The 26,047-nt window shown below is 50.0% G+C and overlaps 1 protein-coding gene across 2 annotated transcripts in view; it reads left to right on the top strand.

The window, feature by feature from the left end:
• The first annotated feature begins 1,551 nt into the window (after positions 1 to 1,551).
• Positions 1,552 to 26,047, top strand: part of LOC142572289 (carbonyl reductase [NADPH] 1-like) — a 42,112-nt gene continuing 17,616 nt past the window's right edge. Inside the window, exon 1 of one of the 2 annotated variants that reach the window (XM_075681280.1) lies at positions 1,552 to 1,698. In XM_075681280.1, the coding sequence (XP_075537395.1) occupies positions 1,675 to 1,698 (24 nt within the window). In that variant the 5' untranslated portion in view covers positions 1,552 to 1,674. Of the gene's footprint in view, positions 1,699 to 17,447; positions 17,603 to 26,047 lie in introns of those variants that run through there. The other variant, XM_075681279.1, reaches the window with a different exon arrangement.

Raw genomic sequence — 26,047 nt, 5'->3', positions numbered from 1 at the left:
TGAACCCGATATTACTTCCTTCTAGCGCCCTCTCCATCCTCACCATGTACATCATAAACAGCAGCGGAGATAAAGGGCACCCCTGCCTCAGTCCCTTGTTGATATGAACTTTCTCCGCGCTCCTCCTCCCTTCCCATTCAACGCAAACAGTATTTTCTAGGTAAATCTCTCTGAAAAGCTGTATACAATCGTTACCTAAGCCTTCCCCTTCCAGAATATCCCACAAAATGCTGCGGTCTACGTTGTCGTATGCTCCTGTAATGTCCAAAAAGGCCACATACAACGGTCTGCTTTCTGCTTTTGATATTTCAATACACTGAGTAAGAACAAACAAGTTATCATCCAAACGCCTACCTATTCTAAAGCCATTCTGAAGCTCTCCCAAAATGCCATTATTTTCTGCCCATGCTTGAAGCTTTAATTTGATTGCCTGCATTGCTAGCCTGTATATTACCGATGTAATGGTCAACGGTCTATACGAGTGAATTCTGTCTTTCTCCCCCTTACCTTTATAAATTAAATTCATTCTACTTTGTCGCCAACTGTCTGGTATTCGTCTATCTTTTAAAGTTTTTTCAACTGCTTTCACGAGAGCTTCCTTACTTTTTGGTCCCAGTTCATTTATCAGCCTAACGGGAACCTCGTCTAGCCCTGTGGCTGTGCGCTTAGGAATTTTCTCTTCCGCTTTCTTCCAGTTTAAATTTGTAAGCACTAGCTCCTTTCCCCCTTGGGTCTCTTTCATGCTCTTTTTTTCTTCAAATACAACCTCGTCCTTGCCTTTGAAAGATTCGGCTGTTACTTTTTGGATGTAATTTATTGCTGCTTCTCCTTCCAGTCTGTTTTCATCTTCATCTAGGATATGTTGTTGTATTGTTGTTGACTTCCTGCCTAATGATTTTATGTGATTCCAAAATATTCTAGGTGCGGCCTTCTTTTTCTCACGTATTTCTGACAACCAACTTTCGCTTTCACCTTTTAATTTTGCTTGTACCAGTATTTGAACCATAGACTTTTTCTCCCGGTATATTTCCCATTTACTGGTTACTTCATCCTGTGGCAACTGCGCCTTCTTTGCCTGCCTGTGCTCTCGAGATGCTTTCTGTCGTTCGGCGATCGCTTCTCGTATCTCCTTGTTCCACCAGCTTTTCGGTTTCTTTTTTCCTTTCCAATGAACATGTTGTTTCTCTTTCCGTAATTCTGTCGTTACTACACTTAGAAGCTCACCATATTCCCACCCCTTACTTGGCGACTTGCCAATTTCTTCCTCCACTCTAGTGACTATATTCGCTATTTGTTCAGCGTTCAAATTTGGACTGGCCATTTTGCTTTCGTTGCTCTCTTTCCCAACTACATATCCCATTTTCAAAATGATGCGTTTATGGTCACTCCCTATGCTGCTAAACCCACCGCCCCGTAGCGGTGTAGGCAGCGAAGGCAGCGAAGGCGTATGGGGGAAAATATACACAGGTAACCAAGGTAACGCAGGCACAACCATGCAACCATGGCAACAACTCCGGTGTCTACGATTGGCGTCGGGCGCAGCAGTCGGCGGCGTTACACTGTAGCGGCGTTGAGGCAGGTGTTCTGTGGTTGAGGCAGTTGAGGTGTGGCGCGAAGTTGGATATCTGGAGCTGCAATCCCTTCGACGCGAAGCAGAATTTGAGTCGTCGTACAATGTCATCGCCTCGTGTCGCTGTGGTAAGATAAACAGTGTAATCTGTTCTGTGCTATACTGAAAGATATGGGCATTAATTACTTTTCTCTTCAGCACAATGCATACGTGCGCGTACGATACACACTAACGGAAGTGACTCGCAAACGGTGGTTGGCCTTGAACTCGGGTCAGCCTCGAGTTGTTTCCTGCGCGGCTTGATTGATGCATGCGCTCGCCTTCGGCATACGTAATCGTGCACGCAGTCTCGGGCCCGTTACTTGCGAAGAACGCATCTTAAGTTGTAGCTGTAGCACATATCATGTTCTTTTATGTGCGCTTTTACGCGCATCTACAGTCTTTAATGTTTTACGCTGCTGTGCGTGCTTCACGTGTACGCACACAAGTGGTTACGTGACACATATACCGGGTGTTTCAGCGATCACTCTCAAACAAATGTGTGTTTTCTTTAATTGCCTGTGTCCATGAGCAGGTCTACTCGAAGAGGCGGACATTACTAGCACAAGAAATTGGAATACATAATCGAATAATTAACAAAAATAATCTAATTAGGTTTTTAAATAGTTACATTATCGCACATATTGCAATTTACAAATTCTAGCCGGTGAGTTCGCAAGACTAATTTTGGAACTAATTTTCAGAATGACACCAGTTTCGAGATATTAATTCCCGAAATTTGCGGTGAAATGCTAGCGGAACGATCGACAGTGCATTTGTACCGGAAGTTTGATGGCGCGCATATCTATAGTAAATGCTACGTGTCATCCGCACAATTCTTTTCAAGTGCATATATGCCTTGCAGTCTCACCCGCTAGAATTTCTAAATTTCAATATGTGCTATACGGTAATTAGTTAAAAGCTTAATTGGTAAATGCTCGTTAACTGTCCGATTACGCTTTTTTTTTTTTTTTTGTGCAAGTAATGTACGTCCGCCTCTTTGAGTAGACCAGCTCATGGACCAGAATTGTGCTATCTGCCTCAGGCAATTAAAAAAAAAAATTTGAAAGTGTTCGCTGAAACACTCTGTGTTTGATAGAGGCTGTTTATAGGAACCGAAACGAAAGATGTGCATTATATGCGAATTTAGCCTCCGGTTTCGGCTTCGCGGCAATGTGAAGCGCATTGCCGGAAAGCAGCCCCTAAAGGCAAAGTTTTCTTCTGTTCATTGTTGGGAAGCTGGACCTGATGGCTAAATTGGCGTACAGTGTGGTTTACTCTTGAAGGGAACACATGACTGTAGAGCATGGGCGAATTTCCCTCTCTGAAGAGCGTGCAAATGCCCGACTTTACAACATATAACTCAATGGTGGTTATTCCATGCCATGGCGCGTACCCCTCTGCTCACGTGTGCAAAGTGAAGTCCGCACATTAACGAGTTCCCTCTAGCAGTGAACTGCACTGTACAAATGCATAGGTGTGCGTTGCCGTGAAGCTGAATCACGATAAGACAACAGCAGTGAAAGCGGTGATGACTCAACAGGTTGCTTCAGGAGTTTTTATTTCTGCCAACAATTATGCAGGGTTGCTTTTAGAATCACCTAAACTATGTTGCATGCTTGCGTGCATTTATTTGCTTTGGTTATACGCATTGGCCTATTTTGCGCCTTTATGGATGACCTGATAAAGGTTATGTGCGTAGTGAATTATACTAGTGAAGATGCAGCATTTACACGAATACATGTTTCGCGGACAGTTAATTGTACCCAGTGAACCATTCATGTCCCATAGATTTCCATAGAACATCACGTTTTAGACATTGCACACATACTATAGATATCTATATTTCTGCAAACAACATTACAAATACGTACTGTGAATAATCTAAGTCCCATTAAGATCACGTTGCTGTAACGTTGAAATGATGTCGCAGCTGAACATAAGTGACCTCTAATAGATGCTCCTTTTAAAGATGCAGGAGGTTCATAGAACATCTAATAGATCATTCCAGTTCACGCTATAATGAGCTGCATGTATACATACAAGTGCCACAGCTGATGTACTATCGAATAAAAACGAAATGCGAACAGCAGAGCGTGTGGCCGAAGCTTAACTGGGGGGGGGGGGGGACAGTGTGCGACGTGGGCCAGCCATCATTGTACACATGCGCGGGCACATGGTTTCGACGCAGAATGCGGGGCTGCTTGTCCTAGAGCAATTACGTCACTTGTATTTTGTTAAAGCTTGTATTCTCACCCCGCCATCGCAGTGCCATTCTTATTTACGATTACTGTTAAGGTGGCTAGCGCTGTTATTGCTCCTCCAGTGCAATACATTTATGATGCTATTCAAATTACGATTAGACACTGGCACCTTTGGTGGTGGTGGTGGTGGTAAATATTTATTACTTGAGTCTTTTGACAACATTACTTGTGAGGGGGCTCAGGAGCGCGTAGGGTGTCCGGGAGTTTGTGGCCCTCGGCGACCCTCAGAGCCCAGTCCACCAGCCGTATTTGGTCGGCTGGGTTGGAGCTAGACACCGCGGTTTACGATCCCTCGACGTCGGTGAGCTGCCACTCAGAGGGTGGCTGGAGCTCAGGGCATAAGAACATTATGTGATGGAAGTTGGCTCTAGGCGCGCCGCAGAGCGTACATTCCTGTCGATATAGGCCTGGATGAACCAGGGCGAGAAAAGCTAGAGAAAGGAAGGTTTAATTGTGCCTGAAGCTGGCGCCAGGTACTTTGTTGGAATTTCGTTAAGGATTTATCTGGGGGAGGATATCTCAACCGCATTTCGCGGTAGTGAAGGGTGATCTCATGATATTCTACCAATCGGTCTCTGGCGTTATCCAGATCATTGGACGGCGTAGCTCGGTTGAGGGCTACTCGAGCGATAGAATGGGCCATCTCATTGCCTGGATGGCCTGCGTGCGCGGGCACCCAGATGAGCTTAATTGGTCTGAGGGGTGTCTGATGATTGAGAATTTTCCGTGCCGGTTCATGAACTCGGCCTTTCGAGTAGTTGCGGATTGCAGTGCTGGAGTCGCTAAGGATAACCTCGGCAGCGGTGGTTGAGATGGCCAGCGCTACGGCAGCCTCCTCCGCCTCTATGGACGTGCGCGCCTGTATTGTGGCAGCTCTGATGTAACCAAGTTGATGTGACACTGCACTTACGGCATAGGCCGGTTCCTGTGGGTGGCTAGCGGCGTCGACACACACAGTGAGGTGGTCGTGCTGGTGTTGTTTGTAGAGTTCTTTTGCCCTGGTCTGCCTGCGTGCCTCGTGATGCACGGGGTGCATGGTTTTAGGCAGGGGGAGAATAGTGATGCAGTGTTGTGGTCGCACCGATGGCACGAGTTGTTGGGAACTCGGCGCTGACGCCCGTTGTTGCACCTGGGTCGCAAGCCCCACGGGTAGCGTTGGCCTGGCGGCCTGGGGTACAACTGGAAGCATCCGAAGGTCCCGGCAAAGCATGAGTCGACTGGTAACAACAAAACAACTTGTTTATTCTAACATCGCAAAGAGTTGGCGGTCAGGTTGACCGAAGTAGAGAGACGGGAGAGCACGTTACTCAACAGAAGAAATCGGAGCCCTCCTTTTGGCGTCCGGGGGCAGCTGCTTTTATACTCTCGCAGTTGAGGGCAAGAAGGAACCCCTCTATAGACGAGCACGTGACTGTGCCGCTCGGGCACAATGGGATAAGGTGACGCATACTGTCGTGTCGCCGCCGGTCGGGCACAATGGGGAGGAGAAGGTGGTTCATACTGTCGTGTCGCCGCCGGTCGGGCACAATGGGGAGGAGAAGGTGGCTCACACTGTCGTGTCGCCGCCTGTCAGACCCCCTCGCTTCACAGTTGTTGGGAGCTCCTCTCCCCGGCTGCCGCGCTTCGACAAGCGTGGGCACCAATATGCACATACACTCACACACGCACATGAAGACACGTGGCATCGGAACATGCCTGGACGCGCTTGGCGGGGAGGCGTAGCGGCGACGCCGAACGGGCCAAAATGTCTGCCGCTTTGTTGCAGCCGCGCCGGCTAAACCGCGCGTCGTAGGCGAAACGTAACAGCAGTTTTGTATGTCCGATGGTAAGGGACATGTCTGATTGGACTTGGAAGTAGGGACTAGTCCTAGTTTGTCCAGGATGTGCCGACCTGTGGTGGTAGAGGACAGCCTCTCAATTTGGGCTGTGCGATGGGCTTCCGTGAGCTCATCAAATCTGTTATGTACCCCCATGCGAAGGAGGCGCTCATGTGGCGTGTGCCCGGGGAGGTTAAGTGCTGTCTTATACTCTTGACGTATAAGGGCATCCAATTTTTCCGTTTCCGCCCGGTTGAGATGTAGGTATGGGAGCGAGTATACTACACTGCTTATGACAAAGGCCTGCACTAATTAACTTTCTCAAGTCATGCTCTGTCATCCCATTGTGTCTATTGGCTATCTGCTTAATCAGGCGCATAGTGTGATGTACTGTGGTGGTGAGTTTGTTGATGGTCGCCGTGTGTCTGCCGTTGTTCTGCATGACCATGCCAAGCACTCGTAGCTGTGTGACCACTCGAAGCACTCGTAGCTGTGCACTCGTAGCTGTGTGACTTGTGGATACGGATGCTGGGGGGTGGAGTTGGGTCTGTGCGACTCTTGGAAGGGTGAAGTTCCAACTTAGTGGGGGAGCACGCGAGGCCTATTGCCGTAGCCATCGGCCCATCGGCACATCGGCCCCTGCTTGTAAGGTCGCCTCCATGTCGCCTATGCTGCCTGTAGTGGTCCACAAGGTAATACCATCTGCATACAGGGACTGCAAGAGGTTGGGAATATTTGCCAGGTCTCTGGCCTTGAGAATGAGAGTAAGGTCGAAGAGGTGTGACGAGAGCACTGATCCTTGCGGTGTGCCTCTGGTATACCCAGTTGAAGCTTGTCTGTTGGGAGTTCTCCCACAGTAAGGACCGCAGTCCTGGCCTGTAGGAAAGCTATGACATAGGCGTGAGTTCTCCCGCCTACGTGTAGATCGGATAAGGCGTTCAGCACTGCGGTATATGTTCCACATTGTCAAAGGCCTTGGTGAGGTCGAGTGCTAGTATGGCTATTGTGCGTTTGGCATGCCGGGGGTGCAGGACTTCTTCAGAGAGCTGAAGCATGACGTCTTGCGTGGACAGATGCCCGCGGAAGCCAATCATTGTGTGAGGGAAGAGATTATATGTGTTTGCATATGCTGTTGGAGTCTTTGTAGTATCACATGTTCGAAGAGCTTACCTAGACATGAAGTGAGTGAAATCGGACGTAGGTTCTTTAATCTAGCGGCTTGCCTGGCTTGGGAATAAAGGTTACTTTTGCATGGGTCCACTGTGGTGGGAGGGTTCCTGCGGCCCAGTGCGAGTTAAAGAGTTGGGTTATCGCCTATATCGATCTGTCATCAAGGTATCGAAGGGCTTTGTTCGTGATGTTATCCTCCCCTGGAGCGGACGTGGTTCTGAGCTTATATGTAAGGCGGCGCGGACTTCCCAGGCAGCGATGTCTGCATCTAGTTCTGGATTGTCCTGGCCGGTGTAAGGAGGTAAGGGGACCCTTGTGCTGTCCGCCAGATATAGGGTTTGCCGAGAGACCAGTAGTGCTTTGTCTTCCGCTGGGTTGCTGTGCAGCAGCCGCGAAAGACTCTTGCGCTGTTGGATCTTGTTATTTTCGGGGTTTAGCAGGCACGTTAGGAAACTCGGTACGTGCCAGCTATACCGTGCTACAGATGTGGCGATGGGGCTAGCCACCATAACAGTGTACGGCCAGGTGCTTTAAATTAAGATGCCTTAAACGATGCTGCGCGCTTTCTTGTGCATGCCTTAATTATGTCCATTGCACGTACAGTGATTGTGTCCAGCGTTCGTGCCTGCGTATTTTACGGTCGTTTCTATGGGGCCCTACCTGTACCACGTTGATGGTATCATTCGTTCCAAATTAAGCGTTCTGTTCGCCGCAATACTTCGGGTCGACGAAATCGATCAGCGTCCCCTACATGATGAACGCAAAGAACAAGAATGAAACATTGAAACGACGTTGGTGGTCGACACGTACGTACGGAGTAAGTAAGTACTAGCTCCAGCCATATCGTGTTCCTTTTTCTGTGGAACACTTAAAAACAAAAAGAAGAAAAAGCGAAAGAAGGAAGAAGAAAGAAACTGTCATACAGGCCTCTGCTGTTTCTGCTGACATTAGCAGCAAGAAATATCTAAACGTTGATTTTGCTTATTAACTAAATTAATTGCTTTTATAATAGTAACTGAATTTAGGGCACATATTTTATAATTGTGAAGGAAGGAAGGAAGGGAGGAAAAAGTGGAGAAGAAAAGGCAGGGAGGTTAACCAGTTTAGCTTAACCGGTTTGCTACCCTACACATGAAAGCGGGATGGGGGGATGAAAGATGGGGAAGGGAGAGAGAGAGAGAGAAAATAGCACAGCACACAAATCGTCAGTTAGAGTCAATCACTCTTGCGTGGTACGTGATATCACTGTCACAGCCGCTTGTCCAATCCCGTCTCTTTCAAAAACCGAAGTATTCCATTCGTCACCTTCAGCTGCGATGTCCTCTGTCGCCGGCATGTGAAAATCGTTTCGAGGGACAATGGTCTAGTGTCAAGGTGCGCTAGAACGGATGCCAGGGATTGTCGCTGAACATTATATTCAGGAAAGTCTCACAGAATGTGTTCCAGCGTCATAATTGCGAAAGTGAAGCCGATGGGTATAGGGAAGCCACGTCTGCATAGCGGAAATACATACAGCCAGGACTAGCATTACTTTAATTTTCCGTCCCGAAAATCTGCTGAAAATGCCTCGGCGTCCCATTTATTTAAGGTCGTCTTGAACTGTTTGGGGCACGCTTCTGGGAAACTTTCGCGATTACTTGTGCCCTAAATTGAGTATTTAAAATGTTAATTACGGTATTATATAATGTTATAGCGAAATACCGTTCAACATTTTTCCTGTTGCTTATGTCCCCCTAGGAGACCATGGTCTCATAGGGGGACATGACACGTGTTGCTGTCTCCGTCAATAGAACGAGAAACACCAACCATCTGCGCTGGCCGGGTGAAGTAGCCGTAAAGAAAGCTGCAGCTTTTAAAATGAAAACTGGGGCACTTTTGCCTGGCGGCCCACCTATAGACATGCCACTACAGATGCGTTGAATAGCGTCCATTAGAGCTATCGTGTACAATGAATGGCGATCGAGTAGCAATCATCAACACAGAATAGGCAGCGATTCTTGCCAGCAAAACAAAAAAAGTCATCAATAACGTTTAATTACTATACTGTCATGCTCCGAGGACACCGGGCGAAACGACTGAATTAAGGCGAAGTGCAGAGACGGCCCATTGAGGCAAGGGAGTGTGCGCCACTGATATATATATATATATATATATATATATATATATATATATATATATATATATATATATATATATATATATATATATATATGTATGTATAGATATATCGGAGTATCTTATTGATTTCACTCTCTCGCCGGAAGGTTAAGTAAAAGCGCCTTCGTATAGCGCCGGACTCGCAGGCAGCGATGTTCCACGTGGGTCAAGGTATCGCTGCTGAAGGCGTAACGCGATGCGCACATCTCACACAAGAGCGGTCCTGCGGAATGTACAAAGAAGCTGCAAGAGCAGATTACAAGCGAGTTGTTGTTGCACTCGTAGAACACTGGTGAGTCCGAACGCTCAACTTTATCTGCAATCGAATCACCTTCACAGCGAGCGCTTGACGCCTCCAAAACACTTCGTTGTATACAGGTCACTTCGCTGTAAAAATCGCGCGCCGTACCGCTCGCAATAGATCTAGGTATAAGCATATGCACGTTCAGCAAAATAAGACATCTACTTGAAGATAATTCAATGCATAATTAGGGAAATGAGCCGCTAACTTCCTTCTGCGCACTTCGTCCGACGGAATGTCCCGTCGAATGTCAGAAGGTGTCGTGTGCGACTGCACACGACACCTTCTGGCAACGATGTCCACGGCGAAGTCCGGGAGCGGCGTGAAATTGCAGCTGCAGAGCGTCGAATGTCGCTATCGCCACCCCATTCACCCCCCCCCCCCCCCCAAAAGAAATAAGAATTGCTTCATGTGCTATTCTGAGGGCGTCGATGGTGACGCCGGCCGTCAGTTCCGAGCAGATACGTGACATATTTGCGGCGGAGTCTGGACCCTCTCGCGTGCTCTTGGTCGTAGATATATACGTGGTGATCAATTTTAAGTATTACGGAATTTTTTAAATATAGACCATTGCAGATATCGTAATTCTAGTCCTTGAGCTGGATATTACTTGCACGAGAACTCGAAACACATATGCAACTAATTGACGAAAATTCGCTAATTAACTTCTCAATTAATTACTTCATGGCACATATTGCAGTTTACGAATTGTAGCCGACGAGCTTACAAGGCGTATCCACTTGGAATGAATTTCCAGAATGATGCCAGTTTGGAGATATGCGCCATCAAACCCGCCGTAATAATGCACTGTTGTTCCACTTAATTTTTTACAATACGTTCTTTTATATACTGAACCACAAAAGTAAATGGAACGCCCAAGTATTTCGTCCCACACTTTGGGAAATATCATCTCGAAACTAGTGCCATCCTGGAAATTCATTTCAAGTGGATACGTCCTTCAAGCTCAACGGCTACAATTCGTAAATTACAATACGAGTCGTAAAAATAATTAAGAAGCTAATGATTTAATTTTTATTAATTAGCTGAATATATGTTATAATTTCTCGTGCATGTCCGCCTCTCTGAATAATCCAGCTCAAGGACTAGAATTATACAATCTGCAACGTACTATTTTTGAGAAATTCCGTACAACTTAAAATTGATCACCTTGTATAACGTGGCGTTGACCGGCGCTCCCATATATATGCACGTCGCAGCTCAGTGGCGGCTGCAGAGTGTGGCACCACTATATTTTTGTGCGTTGGTTGTAAAACAGCAAATCAGACGTCGGGGACTCCTATACTTGGAAACTATACTCGGAAAAGCAAGTTTGTTATAGTCGTCGTGGAAGCGTTCACAATACACATTATACAGATCGATCGGTATTCGGCCAGGACATATAAGCAATCCTACGTTTTACAGATAATTTCGTCGTATAACGTTGTTCCACTGTATAAGAAACACTAAGAAACACTAATGGCGCGCCATTACACGCCATTACAGTTCCGCACGAACGCGGCGTGCGGAACTGTAATGGGTCATAGGTGAGGACAGAACCATGCTGCTGCTGCTGCGAGTCTGTCCAGATGACACGCGATTAGCTCCACGCGAAGGAGACGCAATAGCTGATCCATCACATCTATAATAGAGGAAAATATAGGGAGTCGCGCTTACGAGTTGTAAGCAGAATCAGCAGCGTAGTCAGCGTGTATAGTACATTGGCAACTGTGCCGCAGACACGTTATCGAAAGTCCAGGAATACACCTATTGTGACATGGCGTACAACTGCGTTAATTACGCTTGACGCAGTTGGCAAAGGATGTTATCTTGCAATGATGTTGCGGCCTCCGGAAGCCTTATGCATATGTGGGGTGTCGGAGATGAGATGGGAAAGGCGGTATAATGTCAACTGGGTGAGCATCTTATGTCTGTGGTTCAAACCAGTGATAGCCTTTGTCATACGCTCGGGTACTCGTCATAATTGCCTGCTCCTTCAAGTCTCACTGATCACGTACGCTCTTTTATTTACGTGTTTTGTCCTCCTATAGCTCATATCGACAAATTTATGGCCTGATTCCACCGCGATTAATTTCGTCCCATTCATTTTGGGCGAATCCAAGTAGCAGAAGAGGTGCCGAGAGTTGGAAGAAGAGGTGCCGTTGGGTTCCAACCTTTGGTAAATGCAATAGATGCTTTATGGAAGATGGCAAAGTGCTGACTGCAAAAGGGAACAAGATGAGGACATACGTAATCGTTTACGCGATTAATATGGTAGACACCTTTGCATGTTCCTCGCCGATCGAAACGTTCGCGTTAGATGTACTATAATGCGCAGAGTACAAAATATATGGCGCTACAGCCTGAGGCTAATGTGGGCAATTACAAGTGAAGGAGCCGCCCAGTGTTTTTCCCAAGATACCGCAATATATGAAATACGGCCCGTTTGACATACCCCAGAGGTCGCCGGGACAGCTGGGTTTATCTAAATTCATATGCAAGCCAGGCCTCGTCGGTTACCACGAGTATTCCGACGAATTGTTAAGAATCAGGATCGCGCAGACTTGGCAATTATACAATAACATCCTAAATAAAAAAAATCATAACCTCGTTATCTTTTTTTTTATCAGATTTACAGCTGTCGGGTAATCAAAACGGATAGCGGATTCTTTACGCATTTGTTAACTCAGTTTTCTACTATACCGAAGGTCTGGTCGGTAGTTGCGAACAATAAGACACAAGCCGTAGCTAACGGCAGCCTATAGAGCTCTTTGACACGTTGGTTTTAAGTCGTCGTCATTACCGCACGTTGAGCAGTCAGCGCGGTGCGAAGTGCCCTCAGTACAGGGTATTTGTTGCCGCATTCGCCGAGGTAATCATCAAAGTCCAGGTCGAACACGGCCAAGCCGTTGGCCAGCTCCGTAGTGAAGCCGGTGCTTTGAGGCCCCAGCGAGGACATCCATCCTCGGTCGCCATCCCAGGCCACGAAGCACTCGCTCACGTTGTCGTGCCAGTGGCGCCAGCGCTGCCTGCAAATCTCGCGGTACGGCACGGTGCGAAGGAACGTGGCCGGCGACCCGACGTCGTGGCGGCTGCGGTTCTTCAGTTGAAATTTGAGGCCGCCGAAGGAGACGCCGATGAGGTAACGTGGCACCGGGGTCCGCTCGTCCATCGAGGCGGCGCGGCCGAACGCGTAGTCGGCGGCGTCGTCCGCCACAGAGGACAGCAACGTTCTCGAGAGCTGGTAGATGAACTCGAGAGAGGAACCCTCGCGGACGCTGCGCCGAGGGTGCGGACAGGTGGCGAACGCCGGCCGTGGCTGTCTACCGCCGTAGCCCTGCGACGGTGGCGAGATGACCAGCATGTCCTTGGTGTTGGCGTAGATTTCGGTGCGGTAGTAGCGCACTTGCTGCTGCAGGTCTCGCGGCAGCACCACTGCCACGGACACGCCCCGCACGGCCATGAGGAGGTCGTGGACGCGGAACGCGTGCTGCAGCGGCTCCACGTCCTCAATGTAGACAGCCAGCCCTCCGGCACCCATACTCTGCAGCTCTTCGGAGAGCTCGGTAGCAAAGCGTGCGGTATTTCCCAGGGCTGCGTCCAAGTGATGGGCCAGCACGCGGTGGCCGCCCAAGGCCACGAACAGGTGACTTGGTGGTAAAAACTCGTGTCCCACGACCTCCAGGAACAACTTCAGTTCCTTGCTGACCACCACCCGACCCTTAACGTTCACGTCGACGCAGCAGAAGGCGACGTCCGTGCACAGCTGCACGGGAAAGTCATACACCGAGAAGCCCCGAGAGCGGATGGCACTCCGGTCGTCGTAGAAGCAGAACAGCAACCGCGACGAGGTGCGCGAATTATGTTCCGCTGGCTTTGCCTCGTCGTCCACGTTAAGGTCAAACATATCAGCTTCTCCGACCAGGTGCATTCCGCTGCTGGCCTGGCTGCTCCCCGGCGCCTTTGTTTGTAGTTCCGTGATCTTAAAAGAATCTGGAAACACCTCTGTGGAAGCCGCCGTTCTTGTGCGCCTTGCCGTCGAGAACTGGCTTGCCGACGATTCCTGCGATGGAGACGAACTCGAAGTCTGTCCTGACGAGCTCTTTTGGTGTAGTTCTATATCACGCGAACCTTCCACCCATGTTTCGCCGCCGTCCTTTGCGGACCCATTGAATCCATTCGCCCCGGAGTAGTCATCACTGGTGATAGTCGGTGCTTTCCTATGAGCTACGTGGGTGGCGTTGTGCTCCTGAGTAGCAGGAGCAAAACCGTCAGGCGTTGTGCGGGCTCTCCTCTTGGTACGAGCTTTCCTCTCGGGAAACGTGGGCGCGCTACTTGCCTTTCTTGCTGCGTCAACTTTTTTCCCGTGCTTCTGCACGACGCCCTGAATCTCGTCAGCCGACAGCGAAGCAGAGTGCTTAGGATGGACGTGCAGTTTGTCTGGCACCGACTGCGGAGGCGCGGCGTCTCTTCGAAGCGGAGCCACGGGAAGCACGCTTCTGTTGGCCGCAGGGCTCGCGGTCTCCTCCGTCATGTCCGCCCCCGACTCGCGCACGACGAGCGTCAGCACTGTAGCGGTGCCGCACACTCCCAAGAGAGACAGCACAGAGAAGAGAGCGATGGCCGTGCCCTTGCTGATGGTCAGGGCGCTTCGCCTAGCGTAAGTTTTGTGCAGGAACGCGGACGACTCTTCGCTCATCCTGGAACAGGCGTACAGAGCAAGGAGCAGCAGAGCGACAGGAGCGCGTCCGAGCTGACGGGCGGTTTAGGAAAAGAATAATAATTAAAAAAAAACCCTCGCGAGAACACCGCGCTCCATGGTTCATGCTGCACGTGCGGCGCCGAACTTCTTCGTCAACCGTTGAGGTACACACGCCGGTGCCGTCCGTTAAGGAAATGAAGAGATCAAGCTGACTGAATATTTATTATTGCGACTATATGGGACACCCCAGGCGCATTTCCGCCGTCGCCGCCGCCGCAGCGTTTTAACAGCGAGTGCACGTCCGCGGTCATCGAATGAGATGTGTTTATGTTGGCCATTGTGCGCGTGACTCCGTGTTTGTTAATTTAGTTAGTAAGCGAATATTGGCATGCTTATACGGCCGGTAACACTGCTATCCTAACTTTGTATAGCTGTCTAATAATTCGCTATTGCAACCGATGCTTCGCCTTTCGAGCGAAACTGCGACGTTCTTTGTTTTTTTTTTAAATTTAGTTGGATCACTTATTGTTATCCAACAATGAGTTGACGCCACTACGAGCCCACTCCACTTTAGTATTGAGAGTAGCAGACCCCGTGAGGATATTTAGATGCCTTTTGTTGTATGCGAGATTCCAGCGAGACAGATTTCTATAAACTGGGTAGCTATAGCGGGTGTTCGAAATTAGGCTTTATGGCTTTCTTAAGATTATATAGGCACTGGGAGGCACGCGAAGGCCACTTGTGCAAATAAGTTATGTGGCCAGAGGGACACAAAGCGAGATGATAATTATCGCCGTCAGCAGCTCAATTAACTAAAACTGAATAATTAACTTTCTGTTAGCAGCATTAAGTGGGTTTGTTTGCATTGAAAGGTCAGAGGCAGTCGTGTTTATACACACTATCAGTTGAAAGAATTCTTCTATAGCGTGTCCGTGCTCTGAGATATTCGACTCCAAATTTTAATTGTCGTTCGCATGATTACGCATGCAGGAGGGTGAGGATCGGCGCAAAGCTCCTCCCTGATGTGACGCGGCTATTGCGTGCGGCGTTTCGTCTGACAACAGCGCGGAGGCATAAAGATGATAACTGTTCTCCGTCCCCTCTAGGCGGGCGAAATAAATATATGACAGCGCCGTGCAGTTGTTGCTCTTGATTTCAATAACACTTACAATACTTGGAAATCAGCAGTCACTTCATTTGCGTAGCCCAGGCAAGGACCATGCACACACACCATTACGCACGCACACTGCCCACCGGCTTCTCCGCTCGCGCCATTATCTTGGTACGGCAGCTGCCGCCATCGTTACATGTTGCGCGGTCGCGTGTTACGACAGGGGTTCCGGGTTCTTCGATTTTTTATTTCGCCAGCCTAGAGGGGAAGGGGAACAGTTATCATATTTGCCTATGCCTCCGCCCTGTTGTCAGACTAAACGCCGCACGCAACATCCGCGTCACATCAGGGAGGAGCTTTGCGCCGATTCTAACTCTCTTGCATGCATAACCATGCAAACGGCAATTAAAATTTAGAGTCGGATATCTCTAAGTATGGACAGCTGGGCTAGTTGGTTATGATTAGCATTATGAAACATCGTTCCAGCGCACAATTGAACACGGACGAGAAGAGAAGATATCTCGGAGCACAGACACGCTAGAAGAATTCTTCCAACTGATACTGTGCAGAAACACGACTGCCTCTAACCTTTCAATACAAACATACCCACTTACTGCAGTCAACAAAAAGTTAATTATTCTATTTTAGGTAACTGCATGCGCTGCTGACAGAGATAATTATAATTTCACTTTGTGTCCCCCTGGCCACATAACTTATTTGCACAGGTGGTCTTCGCGTGCCTCCCAGTGCCTAATTAAAAATACCATAAATCTTAACTTTGAACACCCTGTACATGTATACCACATCTCGTCTCTTAGCGTTCCCGGTCAGATACCAGCGAACCAGCCACCAATTGAAGGATTGAATCATCGCAAAGAAGCTAACGTTAAAGAAAGAAGAAAAAAAAAAGCGACAGAATCCATCTCATGACGATGAATGTCGACGTTAATAAGATTAGCTAGCACAAACGAACTGTAACAGCACCGTGTTGCTGCCACCGAAACGCGTGATACATGAGGCCCGTACTGCAGCCGGGCTCCTCTCTTCCGCTTCCCTCTGGGCACTCTGCGCCATCTAGTGGCGGCGACGAGAAATCCTCGCGTAGCCTCCGAACTACGTGGCGTGTCGGTTCGTGCGAACACTGATAATTGTTCGCTCTCTCCGAGCACGCATGCATTCATTGCGCAGAGCTAAAGCGTCGGGCTGCTGTGGTACAGGAACACGTGTGTCGTGGGTTCGATTCCGCCCAGCACCGAATAAATTTTAAGGAATTTCGTTGTTATTGAAGAGCGGAGTGAGAGGGGACAGATACGGACATACATAAACATACATGTATAACGCAAAGTGGGGGAAGTTGCCCAATAATGCTAATAGCATATAAACCTGGGTTGTTCGCGCTAGCGATGGAATTGGCAGGTGAAAAATCCCATAGGAAATTCGCGCGCGTTGCCGTAGCCAACGTCCTGAACCTTCTAGGAATTATATACGCGCTATTTATTTACACATACCGCAGCCCCTGGTGGGGCTATAGCAGGAGTGGATAATACACTATAATACAAGAAATACAATAGGCAACAAAGAAATAAAGTTAAGCGCAATGTTGAGGGAGCACAGACAAGAATTCATTTAGTGGGAGAAAACGGTTGGTTCCTGGTAGTGAATTCCATGTTTCAATTGTTTTAGGGAAAAAGCTATACTGAAAAGTATTAGTGCATGCAAAAAATTGTGTAATGTTACCCGCGTGATGTCTCCTACTAGAAGAGATCACGGCCACTGGACCAAAAAGCAGCCGTGGTATTGTACACTGCGCACAAGTCCAAAGCGTTGAGAAAAACTGGCAACTTAGGTCATGGCTGTATGTGCTTCAGTCGAGCGCGGACGCATAGAGAGATCGCTCCACTAAACGCACGTGCGGCGCACGCAGAATTCGCATAGGACGCGCAGCCATAGACAAACGCCGGGACTGCTTGGCATCGGGGAGGCGCTCGTCTTCGCATGGTTAGCACGATGCACACAGCTACGCAAACATATTCTCGCGAACAGAAATCGTGACTGCCCGAGCATCGGGGCGTACCGGCGTGCGAGTTACATCAATATATACCGCCGCTTTTCCTGTCGATGACGTTACCCTTAACATACTGCCGCGCACAGATATATCGGTAGTGAATAAATCGGTAGTGTTCCCATGGTTTTAGCGGCTCTGCGCAACACATCTCCACACCCCGCCCACCTCCGCTCTCACTGCCGCTACGTTCGCGTCCGGGCAGGTGCGCCAAGTACTTCCGTAGCGGCAGCAACGCGAAGGAAGAGCACCCCGAGCGCCTCCTCTCCTTGGCCCCTCGAATCGAAGTGGACAGCAGACGCGCACCAAGCCAACCGCTTGCAGTCAGTCCGTTAGGCTGGGTGTCCGGTAGTGGCGGCTGTCTATCCTCCGAAGAAATCGTCGAGCCATGTCGTCGCCTCGGGTCGCTGTGGTAAGATAAACATCGTGTCGGCATTCGTATGGTAATGCGCCTACGCACCGCGTGCTTAGATTGGCCTTCTTTTTACGAGTGATTCGAAATGCGCGCTCGCGATACGTGTGTATACGATCCGAAATAGCGTATACGGAACCCTTGAAACTCGTGCCGGCCTTGAGACGTTGCTTGCGTCACGTAATCCCTGCATTCTCTTCGTGCGTCCTTGTGCGCGACTGTCGCAAACGTCGGCGCTCTTGTGCCGACCTGTTCTTCGCACCGGCGGAGTCGAAACGGACGCGCAATCGGTCGCGAGCGCGTGAGGGCAGTTAGACTCTTCCCCTCTGCCACCTCCTCTCCTGGCAACGCCCCGCGCGTGTGTCCGGCTGTCCGTTCGAGATGTGACCATTGATTTACTCGTACTTTCATCTTCTTTTGTGCAGTCTACTATCTCTCAGTGCATATGTGCTTGCCTATTTTTATACGCTTTTGTGTGCGAGGGAGGGATTGAAAGGGACTTTTTCAACTGCCATATGCCACTTATGGTATAAAGGTTATAAACCGGGATAAGGTTCCTCAGAAAGGCTGGTGGCCAGGCTTTCTTAGGCACCTTATCCCTGTTTATAACATACCACAGTGTGCTACTTCATTTGTCAGCCCCTTTCTTGATTTTGGATTTCCATATGCCACCTATGTGCTTTTTCTGTGCACTTGCACTGCGTTCTTTTCTTGAGCCGACGTTAAAATTTGAGTTTTTTTGTTCCCGTTTATACATGTGTGTATCAGATTTCTCACGCTTTCTGTGATGTTCGTACGTCGATGACCAAACCAACATACAATCCTATTGTATACGGTGTTTGGATCCGACTGCTGGTACGATCGGTTGGGAACTCGGCGCTGACGCCCGTGGTTGTACCTGGGTCGCAAGCCCCAAGGGTAGCGTTGGCCTGGCGGCCTGGGGTACAACTGGAAGCCTCCGAAGGTCCCGGCAAAGCATGAGTCGACTGGTAACAACAAAACAACTTGTTTATTTTAACATCGCAAAGAGTTGGCGGTCAGGTTGACCGAAGTAGAGAGACGGGAGAGCACTTTACTCAGCAGAAGAAATCGGAGCCCTCTTTTTGGCGTCCGGGGGCAGCTGTTTTTATACTCTCGCAGTTGAGGGCAAGAAGGAACCCCTCAAAAGACGAGCACGTGAATGTACAATGGGCTAATGGTGACGCACACTGTCGTAGCGATGCCGTAGCACCATGTCGAGCACGATCTCGTAGCACCCTGTCGTGGCGCTGCCGGTCGGACACAATGACTGTAATGAGAGGATGGTCCCTGCTTTGGCATCGCCTGTTTCGGGCACAATGACTGGAACGAGATCCCTGCTTTGGCATCGCCTGTTTCGGGCCCAATGACTGGAATGAGATCCCTGCTTTGGCATCGCCTGTTTCGGGCACAATGACTGGAATGCGAGGATGATCCCTAGGCGGTCGCATCGCCGCAGTCGCGCCTGGAAACACCTGGCGATGAGTGTTGCGGCGACGACGATCGGGCCAAAATGTCTGCCGCCCCGCCGCAGTCGCGCCTGGAAACACCTGGCGATGAGTGTTGCGGCGACGACGATCGGGCCAAAATGTCTGCCGCCCCGCCGCAGTCGCGCCGGCAAAACCACGTGTCGCAGGCGAAACGCAACAGACCGCCCCGCCGGGGGAAGGAGATCCCGATGGACAGGGGACTGCATCCGCTGTCCGGAGGGATGTCGCTCGATGATGCTCATAACCGAAGTCGGGCGTCCCTCGACGTTTCTTGAGCGCAGCGCACAGAGAAGGCCTCGTTCTCTTGTTCAGGTTCGCACGGGACACTGCAAAGTGACTTCGGGAGAGTTCACATTTTTGTTCTCGTTCCCGGCAAGCGTTAGAACTACGCTGAAACTCAACCGCTCAGTCAGCAAGCACGGCACAACCCTCACTAAGCCCTGCCAGGCTCTTTCCCCTTTTTATACCACTGCCTAGTTCCTTACAGTAGTCTAGCATCACTCAGAACGCGTCCACAAATTGAAAACTTGCACTAGAAAGCATATCATCACTTTGAAACACTAAACAAAAGCAATATGTTAAAAAAAAATCCTGCCTCAGGAAGAAAAACATCAGTAACAAACAATTTTGAGGCTGATTCCTACGTTAGGGGCTTCGACTTAAGCCATCGGCGTTACCGTTGAGACTCCCCTTTTTGTAACGCACCTCAAAGGAATATTGTTGTAAAGCGAGGCTCCAGCGCAGGAGGCGGCCATTTTTGGGAGAGATGGTCTGCAGCCATTGGAGAGGGCAGTGATCCGTCTCAATGATAAACCTCGAGCCGGCTAGATAGCATGACAATTTCTGAACGGCCCACACGAGACACGCACACTCTTTCTCGGTGGCGCTATACGCCTGCTCACGACTGGTCAGCTTACGACTAGCATACAGGACGGGGTGTTCTACTTCTCCATTTTCCCGTTGGCACAGTACAACGCCCATACCTCGCTCACTAGCATCGCACTGAACAATGAACCCTTTTGTATAGTCTGGCGATCGTAGCACAGGCTGGCTTGTTAGGGCACTCTTTAGGGCGCTAAAAGCTCTTTCCTTTGTCTCGTCCCAGACGACTGTTTGAGGCTCGGTCTTTCTTAGAGCATCCGTCAGGGGAGCCGCGATATCAGAGTACCTAGGGATGTACCTCTGATAGTAGCCGGCGACACCCAAGAACGACCGAATATCGGTCTTGGTGCGCGGTTGCGGAAAGTCTCGCACAGCGGCCACTTTTATTTCAGAGGGGCGGCGACGACCCTGACCAATCACGTGACCGAGGTAGACAACCTCGGCCTGTGCTATCTGGCACTTAGGAGCCTTGACTGTCAAGCCCGCTTCGCGCAGGCGGGTTAGCACTGCCCGCAAGTGTGCCATATGCTCAGACCAGGATGCGGAGAATATCGCTACGTCGTCTAGATACGGTAAAGCGAATTCTTGCTGTCCCCGCAACACTTTATCCATGAGACTTGAAAAACAGTATGGCGCGTTCTTCAAACCAAAACTCAACACTTTAGGACGGAATGTTCCCATTGGTGAAATGAACGCCGCATACCTACTAGCCTCTTCTGTAAGTGGAACCTGCCAATAACCCCTGACAAGATCTAGGGTGGAAATAAACTGAGCGCTACTAACTTTCTCAAGGCGCTCCTCGATGTTAGGGATCGGATAAATTTGATCCTTAGTGATGGAATTAAGCCTGCGGTAGTCGACGCAAGGACGAGGTTCCTTGCCCGGTACCTCAACTAAAATCCAAGGGGAGGTATAATCACTCTCACCTGCCTCAATAACACCGAGCTGTAGCATTTTCTTTACCTCAGCCTCCATAATATCGCTCTGGCGGGGTGACACCCGATACGCCTTGGATCGTACTGGCTCTGGGGAGGTAAGTTCTATATCATGAGTAAGTACAGAAGTCCTACCAGGCCTCTCAGAGAACAGACCTTGAAACTCTTGTAATAGCTGGTGTAGTTCGGTTTTCTGCTCGGGCGACAGCGGTGCTTTACTGATAAGGTCACTAATGACTTGACCGGTGTCTTCCCTGTTCGTCACTGAGCCTAGTCCTGGAAGCTCGACCGGAAGTTCTTCAGGAACGTTTATCATCATGCACACCACTGCTTCCCTTTGTCTATAAGGTTTGAGCAGATTACAGTGGTAAACTTGCTGTGCTTTCCGCTTTCCTGGCAGACTTACCACGTAGTTAACGTCCGACAGTTTCTGAACAATTCGCGCTGGGCCCTCCCACTGCACGTCTAGTTTGTTGTTTAGCGATGTGCGCAATATCATGACCTCATCGCCAACCTCAAAACGACGGGCCCTGGCTGTCCGATCGTAATAAACCTTGGCCCTCTGCTGGGCCTTTGTCATTGCTTCACCTGACAACTCCTGTGCCCTTCTTAAGCGTTCGAGGAGCTTAAGCACGTACTCCACCACGACTGGGTCGTCGCCCCTACCTTCCCACGATTCTCGAAGCATGCGAAGCGGAGATCGAAGCGAGCGACCGTACACCAGTTCAGCTGGCGAAAACCCCGTAGCCGCATGCGGCGCGGTCCTTAAAGCAAACATCACCCCAGGCAGACACAGCTCCCAGTCAGTTTGATGTTCAAAACACAAAGCTCTCAACACGCGCTTCATGACGGAGTGGAGCTTCTCAACGGAATTCGACTGTGGGTGGTACACTGAGCTGTGTAACAGCTTTACCCCACACCTTTCGAGAAAAGTTGTCGTCAAAGCGCTAGTAAACACTGTGCCCTGATCTGATTGGATTTCCGCAGGGAAACCAACTCGCGCAAATATGGACAGTAGTGCATTAACTATCTCAACTGAGCTGAGTTCTTTAAGCGGCACTGCTTCAGGGAACTTTGTCGCTGGGCAGATCACAGTCAAAATGTGTCTGTACCCCGTGGCTGTTACCGGCAGAGGTCCCACTGTATCAATAACGAGCCGTCTAAAAGGCTCCGTTATGATAGGTACCAATTTCAACGGCGCCCTCGATTTGTCCCCTGGTTTGCCCACCCGCTGACAAGTGTCACATGTCCTCACGAAATGGTCTGCGTCCCGAAAACACCCTGGCCAATAGTACTCTTGCAAGAGACGGTCCTTAGTTTTCTTAACTCCTAGGTGTCCGGACCACGAACCCCCGTGTGACAAGCGCAACAGATCCTGACGATAGCATTGAGGCACGACCAGCTGATCGAACTCCACTCCTCGGCGGTCTAGATACTTCCGGTACAGGACTCCACCTCTTTCCACAAAACGCGCAGTTTTCCTGGCGATACCTTCTTTGACATTGCAGCGCACGTTTTCCAGGCTGCCATCCTTTTTTTGCTCGGCTATCAAAGCCGACCGGCTGACTTTTAGCAACCTATCAAGTCCGTCTGACGTAGGCGCGATGAGCAAATCAGTAGATAGCTCTTCTAACTTTCCCGAATCGGGATTTTCCTCTCCAGTATCTGGCGCCTTCAACGCTACAGACTCAATTTTATTCTGTTCGGGCGTGCTCTGAATATCAGCTTGCTGCGCCTCTGACCCTTTTTCGTTGTTTGATAACGTCGGCCCCGCAACTACCGCCTTTGCAGCGAGCTCCCGAACCTTCGATCTGGTTAAGGCCTGAACACTAGCTTCACCAAACAAAAGCCCCTTCTCGCGCAGGAGGTGATCGGACCTGTTTGAAAATAGGTACGGGTACTGGGGTGGCAGCATAGATGACACTGCCGCCTCTGTCTCAAGCGCTCCGAAAGGTCCTTCAATAAGCACCTTTGCTACTGGCAGACACACGCTATGAGCTTCCACGGCTTGCTTGATCCACGCGCACTCGCCCGTGAACATATGGGGTTCTACGTAAGACGGGTGAATTACATCCATCGTAGCTGCGGAATCGCGAAGCACCCGGCACTCTTTCCCGTTCACGAGGAGGTCTCGCATGTAAGGCTCGAGAAGCTTCATGTTCTCGTCAGTGCTGCCTATTGAAAAAAACACAACTTTTGGTGTTGTTTCCGGACACTGCGCCGAAAAGTGACCCGGCTTCTGGCACGTATAACAAACGCGCGCTCGCCTCATCTCGAACCGCTTTCTGCGTTTGGCTGCCGCCGTCTCTTTACGTTTGGTCGGACTGCTTTCACTCGCATCCTCACTACGCGTGTCCCCCTTTAATCTCATGGGCGTGAATTTCGGCCTCTCAAACTTCGAGCCAAATTCACCCTTTTGACCGTCCTTAGCTCCGCGAGCCCGACGCGTCACAAACTCCTCGGCTAGCTCAGCGGCTCTAGCCACCGTACTCACGTCTGGCCTATCCAAGACCCAGTATCGCACGTTCTCAGGTAACCGACTATAAAACTGTTCTAGCCCGAAACACTGCAGAACTTTATCGTGGTCACCAAACGCTTTCTCTTCTTTGAGCCACTCCTGCATGTTCGACATAAGCCTATACGCAAACTCTGTATATGACTCACTTTTGCCTTTCTCATTTTCCCGAAACTTCCGACGGAACGCTTCCGCAGACAGCCGGTACTTTTTTAGAAGACTCGATTTCACTGTGTCGAAATCCTCTGCTTCCTCTCTATCCAAGCGAGCGACTACGTCGGCCGCCTCGCCGGGTAACAAAGTGAGCAAGCGCTGTGGCCACGTTTCCCGAGAGAACCCCTGCTTCTCGCACGTTCGCTCAAAGTTAACCAGGAACAAACCAATGTCCTCTCCAAGCTTAAACGGCCGCATCAGGTCAGTCATTTTGAACAATACTCGTTCTCCTGCACCGTGTGCCTGACTTCCATTACGAGCGCGTTCCATCTCTACCTCAAGACGCTTCATTTCCAAAGCGTGTTGACGGTCACGCTCTTGTTGCTCTCGCTCTTTCTGTTCTTTAAGTTCGCGCTCCTGTTTCTCTTTTTGCTCTTTAAGTTCGCGCTCCTGTCTTTTTGACCTCTCCTCAATAGTCTCAAGGCATTCCGACAGCTCGTCATCCTCAGCCTCTAACTCAAGAATAGCCTTTAGCAGTTCTGGTTTTCTGAGTTTGTCTGAGACATCCAGACCCAACTCTCTTGCAAGCTCCAACAATTTCGGTTTGCGCAACGACTTCAAATCCATGGCTGCTCTGAATGCTGCTTTCTCTCCTGCTTACTATTGTCTTGCCGCAAACTAACCCGGCAGCAACGACAACCACAATTACCAGCTCTGTTTCTGACACTAACAAAAGCCTGGCAAAGCTCAGAAGAAGAAAGTCCCGCACTCACCAAACCTCGCAGGCAGGAATTCCGCGCAGTCGTTCCGCTGCAGGCAACCAGTCGTCACACAGGGCTCGTTGCACTGCTCCCGGATCGTCGATGAGCTGCTCAGCATACAGTCAACTGCATCTCTTCGCTGCTGGCCTCCGTTGTCGCGATCTCACCGCTGGCAGACAGTTGTTTGAAGTCGTAGGCGATCTCACCGCTGCCAACCAGTTGTTTGAAGTCGTAGGCGATTTCACCGCTGCCAACAGATGTTTGGGATCGGACTGCTGGTACGATCGGTTGGGAACTCGGCGCTGACGCCCGTGGTTGTACCTGGGTCGCAAGCCCCAAGGGTAGCGTTGGCCTGGCGGCCTGGGGTACAACTGGAAGCCTCCGAAGGTCCCGGCAAAGCATGAGTCGACTGGTAACAACAAAACAACTTGTTTATTTTAACATCGCAAAGAGTTGGCGGTCAGGTTGACCGAAGTAGAGAGACGGGAGAGCACTTTACTCAGCAGAAGAAATCGGAGCCCTCTTTTTGGCGTCCGGGGGCAGCTGTTTTTATACTCTCGCAGTTGAGGGCAAGAAGGAACCCCTCAAAAGACGAGCACGTGAATGTACAATGGGCTAATGGTGACGCACACTGTCGTAGCGATGCCGTAGCACCATGTCGAGCACGATCTCGTAGCACCCTGTCGTGGCGCTGCCGGTCGGACACAATGACTGTAATGAGAGGATGGTCCCTGCTTTGGCATCGCCTGTTTCGGGCACAATGACTGGAACGAGATCCCTGCTTTGGCATCGCCTGTTTCGGGCCCAATGACTGGAATGAGATCCCTGCTTTGGCATCGCCTGTTTCGGGCACAATGACTGGAATGCGAGGATGATCCCTAGGCGGTCGCATCGCCGCAGTCGCGCCTGGAAACACCTGGCGATGAGTGTTGCGGCGACGACGATCGGGCCAAAATGTCTGCCGCCCCGCCGCAGTCGCGCCTGGAAACACCTGGCGATGAGTGTTGCGGCGACGACGATCGGGCCAAAATGTCTGCCGCCCCGCCGCAGTCGCGCCGGCAAAACCACGTGTCGCAGGCGAAACGCAACAACGGATACCTGTGTGGTTGGCCTACTGATACCCGTGGGGGTGGCGTTTTCTTTTAGTCAATGGCGCTTTACGCACATTGTTGTAGTGTACCTATTTTCTCCGTTGTCTGCGGACTAACTGTAGCAGCTCTAGAAGCACGGATGAAGCTTGTGCGTAAACATGGACAGACAGGTAGACGCGATGGCTCTGTAAGGATACTGGTGAGCTTGGACTTGATAATTCGAACGTAGCTTTACACACAGAAGCTTGCAGTGTTAGGTGCAATATATATTTATGGAGAAGACTGGTTATAAGGCGGTAACTTTTCTCCCGGCCTGAGCAGAGCTTGTGAACGAACAGGAAGCCAGTAAGCATTCAGTGGCGCGAACACAAAAGAAGGAACGAGCGCTCCTCCGGCGTTTGTCCCGTCCCCTTCTTTCACTGTTGTGTAAGCATCTCTTCCCTGGTTTTCTGTTTATTCACAAGAATGCACGAACTCGCAAAGCAAGAAATTCTGCTGGACTCAAGATCAGTAGCACCTGACCTTAATAAGCTATATCGGACCCCGGGAACCATTCCGAGGCTTCGTTTTAGAGACACGGAAGTCTGGCATCGAACCTGC

The sequence above is a fragment of the Dermacentor variabilis genome, chromosome 2 (genome assembly GCF_050947875.1).
Source record: "Dermacentor variabilis isolate Ectoservices chromosome 2, ASM5094787v1, whole genome shotgun sequence".
Lineage (NCBI taxonomy): Eukaryota > Metazoa > Arthropoda > Arachnida > Ixodida > Ixodidae > Dermacentor > Dermacentor variabilis.
Note: the sequence above shows the minus strand (reverse complement) of the source record. Positions and strands in the feature narration are given on the sequence as shown.